The 19,093-nt window shown below is 52.7% G+C and overlaps 1 protein-coding gene across 1 annotated transcript in view; it reads left to right on the forward strand.

The window, feature by feature from the left end:
- The window catches only part of magi3b (membrane associated guanylate kinase, WW and PDZ domain containing 3b), an 85,760-nt gene that overhangs the window by 52,642 nt on the left and 14,025 nt on the right, over window positions 1-19,093 (forward strand). The window contains exons 3-10 of the mRNA XM_084705161.1: window positions 2,449-2,568; window positions 7,426-7,632; window positions 10,733-10,904; window positions 11,563-11,642; window positions 12,027-12,084; window positions 13,896-14,002; window positions 16,467-16,646; window positions 17,661-18,284. Coding sequence (XP_084561287.1) covers window positions 2,449-2,568; window positions 7,426-7,632; window positions 10,733-10,904; window positions 11,563-11,642; window positions 12,027-12,084; window positions 13,896-14,002; window positions 16,467-16,646; window positions 17,661-18,284 — 1,548 coding nt within the window. The remainder of the gene's footprint in view (window positions 1-2,448; window positions 2,569-7,425; window positions 7,633-10,732; window positions 10,905-11,562; window positions 11,643-12,026; window positions 12,085-13,895; window positions 14,003-16,466; window positions 16,647-17,660; window positions 18,285-19,093) is intronic.

The following is a 19,093-nucleotide window of genomic DNA, read 5'->3' on the forward strand; positions in this document are numbered from 1 at the left end:
ATCCCCTGTAAGAACACACACACACCCTGTACCTGCGCACCATCCCCTGTTAGTACACGCACACACCCTGTACCTGCGCACCATCCCCTGTTAGTAGTACACACACACCCTGTACCTGGGTACCCATACAGAGTCAGATGCTGTCAATGTATTTATTTTTTTACCAGAAGTCGCTGGTGGCTCTCTGAAAAGTCGCTAGATTCGATTTAAGTCTTTTAGATTACATTCTTTGCAGAAATGTGTGTTTTGGAGTTTGAGATGTATATTTACGTTTTACAAAATGTAGGCGTACGCTCCTGTCAGGCGTGTTGAATCCACTTTTTCTACTTCTTAGAAATGATGTTCAGGACAAGATGTATTTTTTGAGCTCTTTAAATGATCTCTAAGTCCCCTGCTGAGTTAGCTTCATGTCTCTACTCAGTCCACACATGTTCTGCCTCCAGGCCTACATGCATTGTGATTGTATTCATGTTCTGTTGTTGTCATAAGTAGGCTATAGCCTTAAATATTGTAGGTGACAAGTACCGTGGTATCAAGTACCGTGAAATGTCACTGGCATTGGTACCGAGACTGAAATGTTGGTCAGACACTTCTGTCCTCCTCTGGTTCCAGTCTCAGGTCATGTACACAATTTCAAACAGGAGTCTGACATTTGAGCTGACATTTTTGATGTAGTGGAGGGTCCTGTCCTCCTTTGTCCTCAAGGGAGGGACAGAGGGATGTAGGGGAGGGTGCTGTCCTCCAGGGAGGGACAGAGGGATGTAGGGGAGGGTGCTGTCCTCCTTTGTCCTCAAGGGAGGGACAGAGGGATGTAGGGGAGGGTGCTGTCCTCCTTTGTCCTCAAGGGAGGGACAGAGGGATGTAGGGGAGGGTGCTGTCCTCCTTTGTCCTCCAGGGAGGGACAGAGGGATGTAGGGGAGGGTGCTGTCCTCATGTGTCCTCCAGGGAGGGACAGGGGGATGTAGGGGAGGGTGCTGTCCTCCAGGGAGGGACAGAGGGATGTAGGGGAGGGTGCTGTCCTCATGTGTCCTCCAGGGAGGGACAGAGGGATGTAGGGGAGGGTGCTGTCCTCCAGGGAGGGACAGAGGGATGTAGGGGAGGGTGCTGTCCTCCTTTGTCCTCAAGGGAGGGACAGAGGGATGTAGGGGAGGGTGCTGTCCTCCTTTGTCCTCCAGGGAGGGACAGAGGGATGTAGGGGAGGGTGCTGTCCTCCAGGGAGGGACAGAGGGGTGTAGGGGAGGGTGCTGTCCTCCCTTTGTCCTCAAGGGAGGGACAGAGGGATGTAGGGGAGGGTGCTGTCCTCCAGGGAGGGACAGAGGGATGTAGGGGAGGGTGCTGTCCTCCTTTGTCCTCAAGGGAGGGACAGAGGGATGTAGGGGAGGGTGTTGTCCTCCAGGGAGGGACAGAGGGATGTAGGGGAGGGTGCTGTCCTCCTTTGTCCTCCAGGGAGGGACAGAGGGATGTAGGGGAGGGTGCTGTCCTCATGTGTCCTCCAGGGAGGGACAGGGGGATGTAGGGGAGGGTGCTGTCCTCCAGGCAGGGACAGAGGGATGTAGGGGAGGGTGCTGTCCTCCAGGGAGGGACAGAGGGATGTAGGGGAGGGTGCTGTCCTCATGTGTCCTCCAGGGAGGGACAGAGGGATGTAGGGGAGGGTCCTGGCTGAGCTGGCTAACTGTGGAGCAGTGCGTGTTCTCTGGAGGAGAGTACAAAGGCCTGCGGCTGGCTCTTAAGATCTGCACCGAGGACAAAGAGCAGAAGAGAGGCCCCCGGGTCACACTCAGTCCCTGGAGAACTTCCTCTCCCTGAAGAGACACTTTGCTCAGTCTCTCCCTGAGTGCTCTCTCTCTCTTTCTCTCTCTCTCTCTCTCTCTCTCTCTCTCTCTCTCTCCATCTCTCTGTTTCTTCCTCTTTCTCTTACCCTTCCTCCCTCTAACACACTCTCTCCCCCTCCCTCTTTGTCTCTCTGTGTGTGACTAGGCAGGGAGCCATTGTGTTCCTGTAGAAAGCTTGAACACATCTCAACAACCCTCTTACACTCATCCAATTAACTGCTGACTGTATTCTGTCTGTGTACCTCCCTACAACAAGGATCCCTCCCCCAACCTCCTGTTTGAAAACACATGTAACTGAACCATGTTATTGGAAACGAGACAAGTTGATGGGGTAAAAGAAAGGAAGGTTTGAAAGAGAGTTGAGAGAGAGAGCTGTCTCTGAGCCCTCATTAGACTGTGTCTTGATGCTACATACTGCACTGTTCTCTCTCCCTAAGAATTGCAGCACAGCAGCTGCATGAGAAGATGTTCTCCTGATGGTTCATGACAGTGGTGACAGTGCTCCCCTGCACCGTCACCATCAGGAGCATGTTTTCTGAGGACATGATTTAGTCATTGATATGTTTCAACACAAGCACAGTAAAAAGGGTGCACTGTGTGTGTGTGTGTGTGTCAGGTACCACCAGGATGCCCAGGGAGGGAGAGGCCCCGGGGCTGGACTACAGCTTCATCAGTGTGGGAGACTTCAGGATCCTGGAGGAGAGCGGACTGCTTCTGGAGAGCGGAACCTACGATGGTGAGAGTTGAGTGTGTGTCTCTGTGTGTGTGTCTGTGTGTGTGTGTCTGTGTGTCTCTGTGTGTGTGTGTGTGTGTGTGTGTGTGTGTGTGTGTGTGTGTCTGTGTGTGTGTGTGTGTGTCTGTGCGTGTGTGTCTCTGTGTGTGTGTCTGTGTGTGTGTGTGTGTGTCTCTGTGCGTGTGTGTCTCTGTGTGTGTGTCTGTGTGTGTGTGTGTGTGTGTGTCTCTGTGCGTGTGTGTCTCTGTGTGTGTGTGTGTGTCTGTGTGTGTGTGTGTGTGTGGGGTTGTTGGTTTATTTGTGCTGTGTTTTTGTTCGGCTGTTTGCTTTGGTCAGTCTGTCACACTCGCATACATTAGCATTCCGTCCAGCTGTTATGATGTTCTGCCTGGGCTGCGGTAAGAACACTTTGAGTGATTCACTGAAGAGGACAGGAAGAGAGCAAGAGGAGGAGAGGAGAGGGAGAAAGAGAGGAGGGAGAGAGAGGACAGAGGAGGGAGAGAGGAGAGAGAGAAAGAGAGGAGAGAGAGAAGGGAAAGAGAGGAGGGATAGAGAGAGAGAGAGAGAGAGAGAGAGAGAGAGAGAGAGAGAGGGTAGAGAAAGGGGAGAGAAAAACTGAGAAAGGGAGAGAAGGAGACAGAGGAAGCAGTGCTCTCACTAACAGAGCTTGGTTGGTGTCTGCATATGCAACTATGCATGCGTGTGTAGCTGTGTGTGTGTTTGTGTGTGCGCGTGTGTGTGTGCGTGTGTGTGCGTGCGTGTGTGTGTGTGCCTCCCAGGTCTGGTGAGCAGCTGGCAGGCTCTCTGGAGGACAATGTGAACCTGTGTTCTGAGGACAGGATCTCAGTCAGCAGTACAGAGTTGTCTCCACACTCTCCCCCTCCCATCACACCCCAGGTAGATGGTCCTCCAGGTCCAGTAGAAGCTCCTGCAGCCTCCCAGCTCAGAGGAGCTCTCTGCTGTCAGGGGGCAGAAGCACATCTCCAGCCCTCCTTCTGGGAGGACGTGTTAACATCGCTGCTCCCTCCAGGATGACTCCCTGCTACTCCCTCGGTTAATCAGCATTGTTCACTAACAGCTATTAGAACAGTCTAATCGAGTGGAAAATCACCGTTGGTTGCTACTAAACATTTGCTAACAGTATTTGCGTGTGTGTTGGCCGAGATGGGCTTCTGACAGGAACGAGCATGAAGCTAGCCCCACCTCACTCACACACACTTACACACAAACCTACACAAACACACATACCTACGCACACACACATACATACATACTACACACTTACACCCCTACACACATTCATCTATACACACACACACATACCTACACACTCACTTCTGTTATCCAGGCCCATACCCAGGCCAACTCCCAGAGCCTGACACATATATACTAGTGCTGTCAAACGATTAAAATATTTAATCGCGATTAATCGCATTAATGTCATAGTTAACTCGCGATTAATCACAATTAATCGCACATGTGTATCTATTCTAAATGTCCCTGATTTCTTTTTGTCCCAGTCTTTTTTCAAATTTTAATGCTCTTATCAACATAGAAAAGTGGTTCGGATTGCTTTGTGCAAATATTTTTTTTATTGAAAACAACATTGCAATCGCCTGGCTTTGACGAGGGGGCAGAGAATTCGCATCAGCTGTGTGCTTGGCCATCAAGTGGTATTTCAGACTGAACGTGCTGCGATGATAGCTCAGTTTACAACGACAAAACACACAGATCACTGGTCTTGTCAATAGAACCATTTGGCAACTTTTTAAAAGCAAACTTTCCATTCAGAATCTTATTGGCATCCATTTCGGCATCTCGCGCTCGTCATCCACTCAAAACGTAACGTTAGCCTACTACCAGAGAATGTCTAATATCCGTAAACGGGCTCTGCTACTACTCTTTAGCCAGCTCGCAAGCCAAACGAGTGTTTGGCGTGCCTGTTGTTTTGTTTCCGGTCTAGCTAGATCCGGTGTGGTGTTGTAGTTTTTCTAACGTAGGTAGTTGTTGCAACAGCATGTGAAAAAAACTACAAAGTTTGCTAGGCCAAAAAGAGCGTTAATCGCGCGATAAAATAATTGACGCCGTTAATTTGGGTTTGCGTTAACGCCGTTAATAACGCGTTAAACTGACAGCACTAATATATACACATACGGACCCCAGGATCCGACCCTGGCTGCCTCAGGGTCCCAGTGCCCCGAGTCTAGCAGACGACCATCTGTCCTGTCTGGGGTCCTGGGTCAGGAGAACAGGCCCAGAGAGAGACCCTGTCTGGGGTCCTGGGTCAGGAGAACAGAGACTGAATAGTGGGAGTACACTGCCACTGCCTCTTTAAATAAATACCATTCTAATTCATGATGGACGATCAAGCGCTGTTTGCTCACAAACTTGTCGGGATAGAATGTCAAAATTTTGCTTTACAATTTGCATGAACCAGTGCACTGAAATTGGTTATTTTGTGTCTTGGGCTAGGCCCGTGTTAAACTCTCTCCAATCGGCAGATTCATCATACAACCAGAACTCAACTTAACTTAGGCTTTCCGTACGAACTAAACCCCTTTCTTCAACAATATTATTGCTGTCTGTCATTAAAGGCAAATGTTTAATTAAATTGTTGCTTACTGTTTGGTCTGGATTTGAACATTAGCTAAAGTGAAGATGTCAGAATAAACACAAAACACAGGTCAATGTTGTTGTGTGTGAGTCTGGCCAATCATGTAATAGCTGTGTCATCATCGGAGCTTGTGCCGTTGCTCTGGAGACGATACGCTGGCTGACCCAGCTGAATCGCTCTGCGGTACTTTGACGACACAGTGACGTGGTGGAGTTGACGAAAATGTTAACCGGCATGCACTGCTCCAAGTCAGCTGCCAATCGGAGCCGCATGAAGTTGAACACTACCGATGTCGAACGTGGCTAATGAAAAAAATTAACAAAATGTCTTGAAATAAGATTCCTTCATTTTGTTGAACCAGATTCAAACTGCTAGGGTCAGTAAAATGTTCAGAATTTACAATCACTATTTCCAATTTGAGATGTTAAAACAAGACAAGACAAAAAGGAAGAATAGCTGTTTATCGTTTATAGAATATACCTGCGTTGTTGAGAAGAGCTAAGAACGTCGTGTTCTCACTATGATGTTTGCTTTAGAGAGGACTAGCGTTTAAAGTATTCACGTTTTTAAATGCACCAGAAACTAACACCTCTGACTCCAGAGTAGAGCTATTTATGCTAGCTGTGGTTTTACACTAGTGAAGTAGTGGTTGTAGGTATTGTACTTATAGCCTTGTCTTCTCAAATGCTCACCAGAGGCTTGTAATATCACAGTCCCATTTACCAAGTTGGCTCAAATGAAAACGAGATCAAGTTTATAGGGAGTAATTAATTAGCTGGAAAGCTCTATATTTCCCTGTGGCATCTATCCTTAGTCTTTAATTAAGCTTGTTATGAATTATGTTTGAACTGAATCTGCTCTGTGGATTCATTTTTTTTTTAAAGCAAAATAAATAATTGACCTTAAAAATGAAAAATTGCCAAAACATAATTTGATAGCGCTGCATAAATGTGTCAGATGGCAATATTTTTTGCAAATAAATACACATTAGCTTTGGTCTAGCATGCAAATTAGTCTGCACATAATTCACCGCCCTAATCAAGGTTGAATAATTACTTTTTCAATGCATAAATTGAGTCAGTCAAGGATTGATCACCCCAAAAATTAAATGAGCAAATGTTTAAATAAAGTCCTCCCCCCCCCCCCCCCCCCGCCTTGCTATTACCTCTGTACCACAAGGTTTTGCTTCGTCCTGAAGCTTCTGACTGATTGTTAAATGCTGTGTTCAATGATCAGCGTAATTGGCTGCTGCTGGATGATTTTGTGTGTGTAGGTGTGTGTGGGGGGGGGGGGGGGGTCAGTACAGGGGTGTGTGTGTGTGTGTGTGGGGGGGGGGGGGGCGGGTCAGTACAGGGGTGTGTGTGTGTGTGAGTATGTGTGTGTGTGTGTGGGGGGGGTCAGTACAGGGGTGTGTGTGTGTGGGGGGGGGGGGGGGGGCGGGTCAGTACAGGGGTGTGTGTGTGTGTGGGGGGGGGTCAGTACAGGGGTGTGTGTGTGTGGGGGGGGGGTCAGTACAGGGGTGTGTGTGGGGGGGGGGTCAGTACAGGTGTGTGTGTGTGTGTGTGTGGGGGGGGTCAGTACAGGGGTGTGTGTGTGTGTGTGTTTGGGGGGGGGGGTCAGTACAGGGGTGTGTGTGTGTGGGGGGGGGGGGGGGGGGTCAGTACAGGGGTGTGTGTGTGTGAGCGTGTGTGTGTGTGGGGGGGGGTCAGTACAGGGGTGTGAGTGTGTGTGTGTGTGTGGGGGGGGTCAGTACAGGGGTGTGTGTGTGTGTGTTTGGGGGGGGTCAGTACAGGGGTGTGTGTGTGTGTGTGTTTGGGGGGGGGGGGGTCAGTACAGGGGTGTGTGTGTGTGTGTGTTTGGGGGGGGGGGGGGGTCAGTACAGGGGTGTCGTTTGTTCTCCTGGGTTCTCCAGGTGGAGGTGAACATGTACTTGTCAGCTAACCATCTCTCTCTCTCCTCCCCCCATCTCTCTCTCCCTTCTCCCTCCCCCTCTCCCTCCCCCCATCTCTCTCTCCCTTCTACCTCCCCCTCTCCCTCCCCCCATCTCTCTCTCCCTTCTCCCTCCCCCTCTCCCTCCCCCCATCTCTCTCTCCCTTCTCCCTCCCCCCATCTCTCTCTCCCTTCTCCCTCCCCCTCTCCCTCCCCCCATCTCTCTCTTCCTCCTCCCTCCCACCCCCCATCTCTCTCTCCTCCTCCCTCCCTCCCCCCATCTCTCTCTCCTCCTCCCTCCCTCCCCCCTCCCCCAGGTAACTACTACGGGACCCCCAAGCCCCCTGCTGAGCCGGTGCTGCTGCAGCCCGACCTGGTGGACCAGGTTCTGTTTGACGAGGACTTTGGGGGGGAGGTGCAGAGGAAGCGCACCACCTCCGTCAGCAAGATGGACAGGAAGGACAGCGTGGTCCCCGAGGAAGAGGACGAGGACGAGAGACCCCCACTGGCTAATGGCCTGCCTGGTCAGTCACACACACACACACAAAGCCTCTCTGGGTGTAACCACAGCAACCAGAGGCCCTGTGCTTCCAAAACACACAACTCACTCAAAACACTAAAACACTCTAAACACTCTGTATCACTGGTCACTGGTCACTCAATATAAAACACCCTCTTCTGTATCACTGGTCACCTTGAAGCTGGCAGGACAGTCTGTGTGTGTGTCTGTGTATGTGTGTGTCTGTGTGTGCTTGCGTGATCAATCAGAACTTCCCCTCTCTCCAAGGTACTTCCATGTCCTGGATGGTTCTCAAGGACGTGGGTCCTCACCAGACCTGGAGACAATTATCCCCCATCTTCCTTCTCTCCTCCCCCTCCCTCTCCTCCCCCTCCCTCTCCTCCCCCTTCCTTTCCTCCCCCTCCTCCCCCTCCCTTTCCTCCCTTTCCTCCCCCTCCTCCCCCTCCCTTTCCTCCCCCTCCCCCTCCTCCCCCTCCCTCTCCTCCCCCTCCCTTTCCTCCCCCCCCCTCTCCTCCCCCTCCCTCTCCTCCCCCTCCCTCTCCTCCCCCTCCCTTTCCTCCCCCCCCTCTCCTCCCCCTCCCTCTCCTCCCCCTCCCTCTCCTCCCCCTCCCTTTCCTCCCTCTCCTCCCCCTCCCCCTCCTCCCCCTCCCCCTCCTCCCCCTCCCTTTCCTCCCCCTCCCTCTCCTCCCCCTCCCTCTCCTCCCTCAGTTCTCCTCAGGGCTCTGAGGTGTTTACAAGACTGCAGCAGTGACTGCACCTGTGCACACTCAAAAAGTGCGTGTGTGTTTGTGTGTCTGTGTGGTGTGTGTCTGTAAGGTGTGTGTGTGTCTGTGCGAGTGAGTGTGTGTGTGTTTCTGTGTGGTGTGTGTCTGTACTCAGTTATGTGTTTATAGTCAGACTACCAATCCACCACACTTAGATGTCAGACGACCAACAGAAACATCCAGAACTGCTTCGTTGTCTGGAGTGGATGAATACGCCTGCCTCTAACACACACCAGCCTGCCTCTAACACACCAGCCTGCCTCTAACACACACCAGCCTGCCTCTAACACACACCAGCCTGCCTCTAACACACACCAGCCTGCCTCTAACACACACCAGCCTGCCTCTAACACACACCAGCCTGCCTCTAACACACCAGCCTGCCTCTAACACACACCAGCCTGCCTCTAACACACACCAGCCTGCCTCTAACACACACCAGCCTGCCTCTAACACACCAGCCTGCCTCTAACACACACCAGCCTGCCTCTAACACACCAGCCTGCCTCTAACACACACCAGCCTGCCTCTAACACACACCAGCCTGCCTCTAACACACACCAGCCTGCCTCTAACACACACCAGCCTGCCTCTAACACACACCAGCCTGCCTCTAACACACACCAGCCTGCCTCTAACACACACCAGCCTGCCTCTAACACACTAGCCTGCCAAATCACATTCTAATCATCACACCCCAGTTTGGTTTCACAAGCCTCTGTGTTCTGGCTGTTTCCCAAGGCCTCCCAGCCTGCAGGCTGTGATCTCGTAGCCTCACGCCAGGCTCTCACTACGCTGCCATTTGACCGACCGGACGCCAAAGAGTTCCTCCACATACTGTCAAGCTGCCGTGCATAAGTCTGGAAACATGATCCGTCTAACGCATCCAGCTTTTCATTTGATGTGCTTTGAAACAAACCGCACAGCCAGTAAAATACTCAGCCAAGAGCACGTGTGTGTGAGGCTGTGTCTCTCATGCTGTTTGGTGATGTCAGCATAGCACAAGTCAGCATAGCACATAGAAGTTAGCTTAGCATATGTTAGCATAGCATAGTGTGTGTGGGTGTGTGTGGTACTTGTACCCAGAGTTCTGTGAGTTCTCTCCTCATGTACTAACCCTTTTGCACCCACTTCAGGCGTATTTGTTTCGCAATGTGTGTGTAAAAGCATGGCGAGGTATGTACATACATGCCGCACTGAGGTAAAAGCGCAGACTGCCTGTCGCAGGAACTGAAAATGGCAAATTCCACTTTTCCGTGTCATGCATATGTATTCACGGGAGGGTCAGGGGGAAAGTGGGAGTTTCCATAAAGAGATGGGAGGTGATGCGTTAAGTGGCCTAATTATGTATTCCGCGGTATGTACAAAAATCGCCTGTGAAAGCACACCTCTATTTTGCGGTGAAAATTCTGCGCCTCTTAAAAGCAGGTGTAAATCAGGATGCGGGTTCCCTCGCATATGCCTCCTGGTGAATCTGAGCAAGACGAAGATGTATGCCAAGGAGATGAGCTGAAAGGATTTTTGCCACGAGGATCACACTTTTTCAGTTGTGTGAACACAAAATAATTACGTGTTACAGATTAAGCTGCCATGCAATATTTTTTTTTGTGTTGCTGTAGAATTCCGGCATTGTATGATATTTAAATTCGCTGTTACCTCATGAACACACTTGTGAAGCACATCAATTTCGTTATCACTAAATCTTTGTTTTCGCTGTTTTGACTTTGGGGGCTGATCCATGATAGAAAGAGAAGGAAGCCCATTCAATTGCGCATTTAAATGCTCACAATGTAAGATAAAGTGGGCGGAGAAAGGCGCAGATTACCCGATGACCTGCAGGTTTGGTTAATACGCCGTAAGCTGAAGTATCACAGCGTGCGCAATCTGCAGGCGCTGAGAATGCTACGTTTGTGAATGTACGTACATGAGGGCTTGAGTGTCTGAATGGGAGTGTTCAACCCCCCCCCCCCCCACACACACACACACACACACACACGTCACACAAACACACACACACACACACACATGTCACATACACACACATGTCACACACAGGGCACATGCACGTCACACACATGCAAAATAAATAACTCTCCCTTGACACACACAACCACCTACAAACACACACTGACACTGACACGCACACCATCTCCTACATGCAAATCCTGTAGCCCCCTCCCCCCTGCAGGAAGCTGGAGGTGAGCATGCAGACTAACCTTCTGCTCTCTGTCTCTGTCCATTTATCTCTCTTTCTATCTCTTCCTTCTTCCTCCTTCCCTCTCTTTCTGTGTCTCCACCCCTCCCCCTCTTTCTCTCTCCTTCCCCCCTCCTTGTCTGTAGATCTCAAAGCGGGCTCGTCGGGCTGGAGGAAGGCTGTTCCCAGCTACACTCAGTCCAGCGGAGGAATGGAGGTCCGTGCGTGGAGCTCCTTACCCAGAGACGACAGCCTGGAGCCCCTGCCACTGAACTGGGAGATGGCCTACACTGACACTGGCATGGTGTACTTCATAGAGTAAGTTCTGTTTACAGGCTACTTCATAGACACTGTGACTATGGTAACTATGGTAACTATGGCTCCTGTACTGGAACTCTCCCCCTCCTCCTCTCTCCTCTGCTCTCCTCCCCTCCACCTCTCCTCCCCTCCACCTCCTCCCCTCCACCTCCCCTCCACCTCCCCTCCACCTCTCCTCTCCTCCACCTCTCCTCCTCTCTCCTCTGCTCTCCTCCCCTCCACTTCTCCTCCATCTCTCCTCCCCTCTCCTCCCCTCCACCTCTCCTCCCCTCCCCTTTCCTCTCTACCTCTCCTCCACCTCGCCTCTCCTTCCTTCCCCTCTCACCCCCTCTCCTCTCCTCCACCTCTCCTCTCCTCCACCTCTCCTCCCCTCTCCTCCACCTCTCCTCCCCTCTCCTCCACCTCTCCTCTCCTCCACCTCTCACCCCCTCTCCTCCACCTCTCCTCCACCTCTCCTCCCCTCTCCTCCACCTCCCCTCTCCTCTCCTCCACCTCTCCTCTCCTCCACCTCCACCTCCCCTCTCCTCTCCTCCACCTCTCACCCCCTCTCCTCCACCTCTCCTCTCCTCTCCTCCACCTCTCCTCCCCTCTCCTCCACCTCCCCTCCCCTCTCCTCCACCTCTCCTCCACCTCTCACCCCCTCTCCTCTCCTCTGCAGTCATAACAGTAAGACCACCACATGGCTGGATCCTCGTCTGGCCAAGAAGGCCAAGCCCCCTGAGAAGTGTGAGGATGGAGGTAGGCCTTCCACACACACACACACACACACACGATGCAGAAGCACTTCACACATATGGGCTTGCCTCATGCACCTGCTCTCCTCTGCTCCAGCATTTAGGTCATAACTTCACACATCACACAACACATACACAACACACATCGCACACACAAGACACACTCACTCACAAACACACCACACACATGCACCTCTCATCACTTATTCATAGCCCAGCAGACATGCTTGAAATGACACAATGCTTAATGCATGTTCCGGGGTCCCAGACGTCTGAGCCTACAGCCCCCTATTTGCATGTCCAGAGAGCCAGAGAGTGTGTGTGTGTGCTTTAGCGTGTGTTTCAATGTGTGTGAGAGAGAACAGAGAGTGACTTCCTCTGTCCACAGAGCTGCCCTACGGCTGGGAGGAGATAGACGACCCTCAGTACGGTACCTACTACGTGGAGTAAGTACACACACTCTCACACACTGTCACACACACACTCACACACTGTCACAAGGACGTAGTAGGCGTAACACACACACACTCTCACACACACACTCACACACTGTCACAAGGACGTAGTAGGCGTAACACACACACTCACACACACAGACCAACAGCAGGGAGATAAAAGACCAAATTGTTGTAATCAGGGATCTTAATGGTTGCCATCTAGATAAATCGACAGCAAGTTACAAAAGGATGTGCTGCCTTGGGCTACAGAATGAAGCCCCCCTCACCCCCCCTTCTCCCCTCCACCCCCCCCTCCCTCCTCCACCCCCCCCTCTCACCTCCACCCCCCCTCTCCCCTCCACTCCCTCCCCCCCCTCCCCTCCACCCCCCCTCTCCCCTCCATGAGAGGGAGGGAGGGAGGATAGAATGAGAGGGAGGGAGGGAGGATAGAATGAGAGGGAGGGAGGGAGGGAGGATAGAATGAGAGGGAGGAAGGGAGGATAGTATGAGAGGGAGGGAGGGAGGATAGAATGAGAGGGAGGGAGGGAGGATAGTATGAGAGGGAGGGAGGGAGGATAGAATGAGAGGGAGGGAGGGAGGATAGAATGAGAGGGAGGGAGGGAGGGAGGATAGAATGAGAGGGAGGGAGGATAGAATGAGAGGGAGGAAGGGAAGATAGTATGAGAGGGAGGGAGGGAGGATAGAATGAGAGGGAGGGAGGGAGGGAGGATAGTATGAGAGGGAGGGAGGGAGGATAGAATGAGAGGGAGGAAGGGAGGATAGTATGAGAGGTAGGAAGGGAGGATAGTATGAGAGGGAGGAAGGGAGGATAGTATGAGAGGGAGGGAGGGAGGATAGTATGAGAGAGGTAATAACACAGTGCTGTCACACTGTACACAGACTGACCTCACAGTGCTGTCACACTGTGCACAGACTGCCCTCACAGTGCTGTCACACTGTACACAGACTGACCTCACAGTGCTGTCACACTGTACACAGACTGACCTCACAGTGCTGTCACACTGCACAGACTGACCTCACAGTGCTGTCACACTGTACACAGACTGACCTCACAGTGCTGTCACACTGTACACAGACTGACCTCACAGTGCTTTCACACTGTACACAGACTGACCTCACAGTGCTGTCACACTGAACACAGACTGACCTCACAGTGCTGTCACACTTTACACAGACTGACCTCACAGTGCTGTCACACTGTGCACAGACTGACCTCACAGTGCTGTCACACTGTACACAGACTGACCTCACAGTGCTGTCACACTGTACACAGACTGACCTCACAGTGCTGTCACACTGTGCACAGACTGACCTCAGTGCTGTCACACTGTACACAGACTGACCTCACAGTGCTGTCACACTGTACACAGTCTGACCTCACAGTGCTGTCACACTGTACACAGACTGACGTCACAGTGCTGTCACACTGTACACAGACTGACCTCACAGTGCTGTCACACTGTACACAGACTGACGTCACAGTGCTGTCACACTGTACACAGACTGACCTCACAGTGCTGTCACACTGCACAGACTGACCTCACAGTGCTGTCACACTGAACACAGACTGACCTCACAGTGCTGTCACACTGAACACAGACTGACCTCTTGGTGATGTAACACTGTGCACAGACTGTACTGGTAGTGCTGTCACACACATACACACTCACACTACATACAGACTACAGTACATACATACACTACTGGCCAGCATGGTGGTTTTGGAAGATCTCTGGTCAGGTTGTCTTACTTCAGAGAGTCGTCATGTGTTTACGTGATCACTGCCTTGTCTGTTTCAGTCACATCAACCAGAAGACCCAGTTTGAAAACCCAGTTCTGGAGGCCAAGAGGAGGCTGAATGTGCAGTCTGCTGCTGTCATGCTACAGGGAGAGACCTCTCTCACAGGTACCAACACACCCATGCTACAGGGAGAGACCTCTCTCAGCAGAGTTTTGGGGCTAGATATGAGAGGATGAGGGTTGTTACTGGGTCTGAGACTGAGGTTGAGGTGCTGGGAGCTCTGAGTGCTACGTGTCCCTGGGCAGGCTGCCCACCTCTGTCCTCATGGAAGAGGGGGGGAGGAGGGGGTGGAGGATGGGGTGGAGGATGGGGAAAGTGTGTCTGTTTGAAGCCCTGTGGTGTTAAAGGGAAGGTGTGTCTGTTTGAGGCCCTGTGGTGTTAAAGGGAAGGTGTGTCTGTTTGAGGCCCTGTGGTGTTAAAGGGAAGGTGTGTCTGTTTGAGGCCCTGTGGTGTTAAAGGGAAGGTGTGTCTGTTTGAGGCCCTGTGGTGTTAAAGGGAAGGTGTGTCTGTTTGAGGCCCTGTGGTGTTAAAGGGAAGGTGTGTCTGTTTGAGGCCCTGTGGTGTTAAAGGGAAGGTGTGTCTGTTTGAGGCCCTGTGGTGTTAAAGGGAAGGTGTGTCTGTTTGAGGCCCTGTGGTGTTAAAGGGAAGGTGTGTCTGTTTGAGGCCCTGTGGTGTTAAAGGGAAGGTGTGTCTGTTTGAGGCCCTGTGGTGTTAAAGGGAAGGTGTGTCTGTTTGAGGCCCTGTGGTGTTAAAGGGAAGGTGTGTCTGTTTGAGGCCCTGTGGTGTTAAAGGGAAGGTGTGTCTGTTTGAGGCCCTGTGGTGTTAAATGGAAGGTGTGTCTGTTTGAGGCCCTGTGGTGTTAAAGGGAAGGTGTGTCTGTTTGAGGCCCTGTGGTGTTAAAGGGAAGGTGTGTCTGTTTGAGGCCCTGTGGTGTTAAAGGGAAGGTGTGTCTGTTTGAGGCCCTGTGGTGTTAAAGAGGCTCTGTTATGTGCGGTGTTAAAGACTGGAGGCTGAGGTCTCAAGTATCGCTGCTCTGTCATAAAAAACAACATTAATTATTAAATGTGTCTTCACTACGGCAGACACATTTGACATTATAGAGCAGTCTGACAGGCCTGTTGTACAGGGTTATGCAGTTTGGCTTGGGTGAGCTGAGACAGAGAGACAGACAGAGAGACAGACAGACAGAGAGACAGACAGAGAGACAGACAGAGAGACAGACAGAGAGACAGACAGACAGAGAGACAGACAGAGAGACAGACAGAGAGACAGACAGAGGGAGACAGAGAGACAGACAGAGAGACAGACAGAGAGACAGAGAGAGTGAGACAGAGAGAGTGAGACAGACAGAGATTTCCAGACTGCTGCTATGATGAAACCCAGCATATTCACCTCAAGCCAGATAAACTCCAGGTGCAGTTTTTCAAGGCCAGAAAATCCCAGATCCTTTTCCCCAAAGAGTTGAGAGACACTGATGGGAACTAACGAGCCAATCACAGGGCTGTTCTTGCGCATGTGGGCTTCGATTGGCCAGGCAGACCGAGGAATAACTCTTTTTCACAATCTGTCTCTATCTACTCACTCCTCTCTCTTACCCTCTTTCTCTCCCTCCCTTTCTCTTCATCTCTCTCTCTACCTGTCTTACCCTCTCTCTCCCTCCATTTCTCTCCATCTCTCTCTCTTACCCTCTCTCCCTCCCTCCCTTTCTCTCCATCTCTTCCTCTCACTCTCTCCCTCCATTTCTCTCCATCTCTCTCTCCCCCCCTCTCTCTCACGCGGGGTTCTACATAATGTTATTTTGTTTGTCGCCACGACAGCCAGATAAGACTGGGGATTCCATGTTGGGCTCATCAGCCAGTAGGAATAAGATTATGTAAATGGGCTTTTCCTGATCCATGGATGGGGACAGAATCCTGCAAGTGTGTGTGCCTGCCAGGGCGTGTGTATGTGTAGGGTGTGTAGGGTGTGTGTGTGTGTAGGGTGTGTGTGCATGCGTAGCACGTGTGTGCGTGTGTGATGACATCTCCTCAGCTCCCAGCTGGCTCCACATAAGGAGGAGCTGCAGCAATCCTGCTGCCCAGGCGTCTCCAGGGGGCTGATCTGGAGTCTTCCCTCACTGTTAAAGCCTTATACGTACTTTGTTCTGGAACTTTCCTTTGTTGCCAGGCAACTTGGGCTTCTCTGATATTCTTGGAGGGGGGAGGGAGGGTGAGGGAGAGGGGAGAAGAGGGGAGATGGGGGAGGGGAGATGGGGGAGGGGAGATGGGGGGAGGGGAGATGAGGGGAGATGGGGAGATGGGGGGAGGGGAGGAGAGATGGGGAGATGGGGGGAGGGGAGGGGAGGAGAGATGGGGAGATCGGCGGAGGGGAGGGGAGATGGGGAGATGGGGGGAGGGGAGGAGAGATGGGGAGATGGGGGGAGGGGAAGGGAGGGGAAAGAGGACTTCCTGGCATGACTTACTGTCTAATTGAATGCTGGCTTGGTTTCTTCTTGTCAGGTGGAACATCTCTTCGTATCTATCTCTCTTTGTTTCTCACACTCCTCCGTCTGTCCCCCCCCCCCCCCCAGGCCAGGCCTTCACCCCTGACCCCAGCCAGCTCCGGGGGGAGCTGTACCACACCACTCTGAGGAAGAGCTCCCAGGGGTTTGGCTTCACCATCATCGGGGGAGATCGCCACGACGAGTTCCTGCAGGTGAAAAATGTCCTCGCCGACGGCCCCGCCGCACAAGATAACAAGATGGCGTCTGGTGAGTTCCCCTCCGGGCCTGCAGGGGCCACTGCAGTTAACACTGGTTATACCTTTAACACCTGTTATACTGTAAACACCTGTTATATACAGCTCTGGATAGAATGGAAGACCACTGCACCTTTTTCTTTCTTTTCCAAAAACGTTGAGAAGGAACATTTTGAGTGAGGACAGAAGGGTTCAACTTAAGAGGCCACTGAAAGGTGAACCCTACTGTTCCTCACACAAACTTTCATTCTCAATATTTTTGGACAGGAAAACAAAGGTGCAGTGGTCTCTTAATTTTTTTCAAGGCTGTATATTATATATACCTGGGTGAATACTTGATTCTGATTGGCTGCAGGGTGTCCATTATTTTCTGATAATGTACACCTGCTCAGTAGTTCCAGTGAAACTGTCTATTCTCTGTTCTGAATGAATGCACTGGCTACACAGTAGGAGCCTGCGTCTAAAATCAGTAACCAGTTGCAACAAATACCCTCCATCTTTGTTATGCTGTATCTGATCTTCCTGCTGCACATTCTGTACTCGGTGTGTGTGTGTGTAGGTTTCCTTTCCATTTCACCATGTCACCATGCAATAATGATGTGCCTGAGAGCAACGTATGTGTAAGTTCTGTTAGAAGAGGAGGGGGTGGAGGGAGGAGGTGAGGAGGGGGTGGGGGGAGAGGTGATGAAAGACGAGGGTAGATAGGAGTGGAGGAGGAGGGCACAAGCTGCTGTGTGTGATGGAGAGAGGGAACAGGGCTTTCATGATGAGGAAGATCAAGTCAAAGCTTCCTGTCCGAATCCTGCTTCCTCCACAGAGAAGGTCCTGACTGTCTTCATATGCAGTCTTTATATCTCCTCCTTCATATTCAGTCTTCATATCTCCTCCTTCATATTCAGTCTTCATATCTCTTCCTTCATATTCAGTATTTAACAGGAATGTCTTCTTCTTCCTGCTCTCCCCCGTTCTCCCCACCCTTCCATCTCTCATCCCTCCCCCCCCTCCCCTCCCTCCCTCCCCGCTCCAGGTGATGTGATCGTAGAGATCAACGGTACGTGTGTCCTGGGTAAGACCCACCCGGAGGTAGTCCTGATGTTCCAGTCCATCCCCGTCAACCAGTACGTGGACATGGTGCTGTGCAGGGGCTACCCTCTGCCCCCGGACGTGGACCTGACCAGCGACGACCCCCCGCCCCCACCCCCCCCAGGCCCCGGCCTCCAGGGGGGCGAGGTGGTGACGGCTGTGCCCCTCCTCAACGGCCAGCCTCTCCTGGTGGAGGGAGAGGCCTTGCACGGCTCCTCCCAGGAGCTCCACTACGTGACCACCGACGCCAGCGGCCGGCCCGTGGTGGCCGCCCTGCCCAGTGGGGGGCGCCAAGCCGAGGCTGGGGGGGCCATGCTGCAGCCGGAGCTGGTCAACGTGACCCTCATGAAGGGGCCGGGGGGGTTTGGGTTTGCCATCGCAGACTGCCCCCTGGGCCAGAAGGTGAAGATGATCCTGGATGCACAGTGGTGCCGCGGTCTGCTGAAGGGGGACGTCATCAAGGAGGTGGAACACCACAACGTGCAGACCCTCAGCCATGCCCAGGTGGTGGACATCCTGAAGGAGCTGCCTGTGGGGAGGGAGGTCAACCTGCTGGTGCTGAGAGGAGGTGAGGAGAGAGAGGAGGTGAGGGGAGAGGAGGTGAGGGGAGAGGAGGTGAGGGGAGAGGAGGTGAGGGGAGAGAGGAGGTGAGGGGAGAGGTGGTGAGGGGAGAGAGGAGGTGAGGGGAGAGGGGGTGAGGGGAGAGAGGAGGTGAGGGGAGAGGAGGTGAGGGGAGAGAGGAGGTGAGGAGAGAGGAGGTGAGGGGAGAGAGGAGGTGAGGGGAGAGGTGGTGAGGGGAGAGAGGAGGTGAGGAGAGAGGAGGTGAGGGGAGAGAGGAGGTGAGGGGAGAGGTGGTGAGGGGAGAGAGGAGGTGAGGGGAGAGGGGGTGAGGGGAGAGAGGAGGTGAGGGGAGAGGTGGTGAGGGGAGAGAGGTGGTGAGGGGGGAGAGGAGGTGAGGGGAGAGAGGAGGTGAGGGGAGAGGAGGTGAGGGGAGAGGAGGTGAGGGGAGAGGAAGTGAGGGGAGAGAGGAGGTGAGGGGAGAGAGGAGGTGAGGGGAGAGGAGGTGAGGGGGGAGAGGAGGTGAGGGGAGAGGAGGTGAGGGGGGAGAGGAGGTGAGGGGAGAGAGGAGGTGAGGGGAGAGGAGGTGAGGGGAGAGGAGGTGAGGGGAGAGGAAGTGAGGGGAGAGAGGAGGTGAGGGGAGAGAGGAGGTGAGGGGAGAGGAGGTGAGGGGAGAGGTGGTGAGGGGAGAGGAGGTGAGGGGAGAGGTGAGGGGAGAGAGGAGGTGAGGGGAGAGGTGGTGAGGGGAGAGAGGAGGTGAGGGGAGAGGTGGTGAGGGGAGAGGTGGTGAGGGGAGAGGAGGTGAGGGGAGAGGAGGTG

This window comes from Hypomesus nipponensis, chromosome 9 (assembly GCF_054491055.1).
Source record: "Hypomesus nipponensis isolate SF chromosome 9, ASM5449105v1, whole genome shotgun sequence".
Taxonomy (NCBI): Eukaryota; Metazoa; Chordata; class Actinopteri; order Osmeriformes; family Osmeridae; genus Hypomesus; species Hypomesus nipponensis.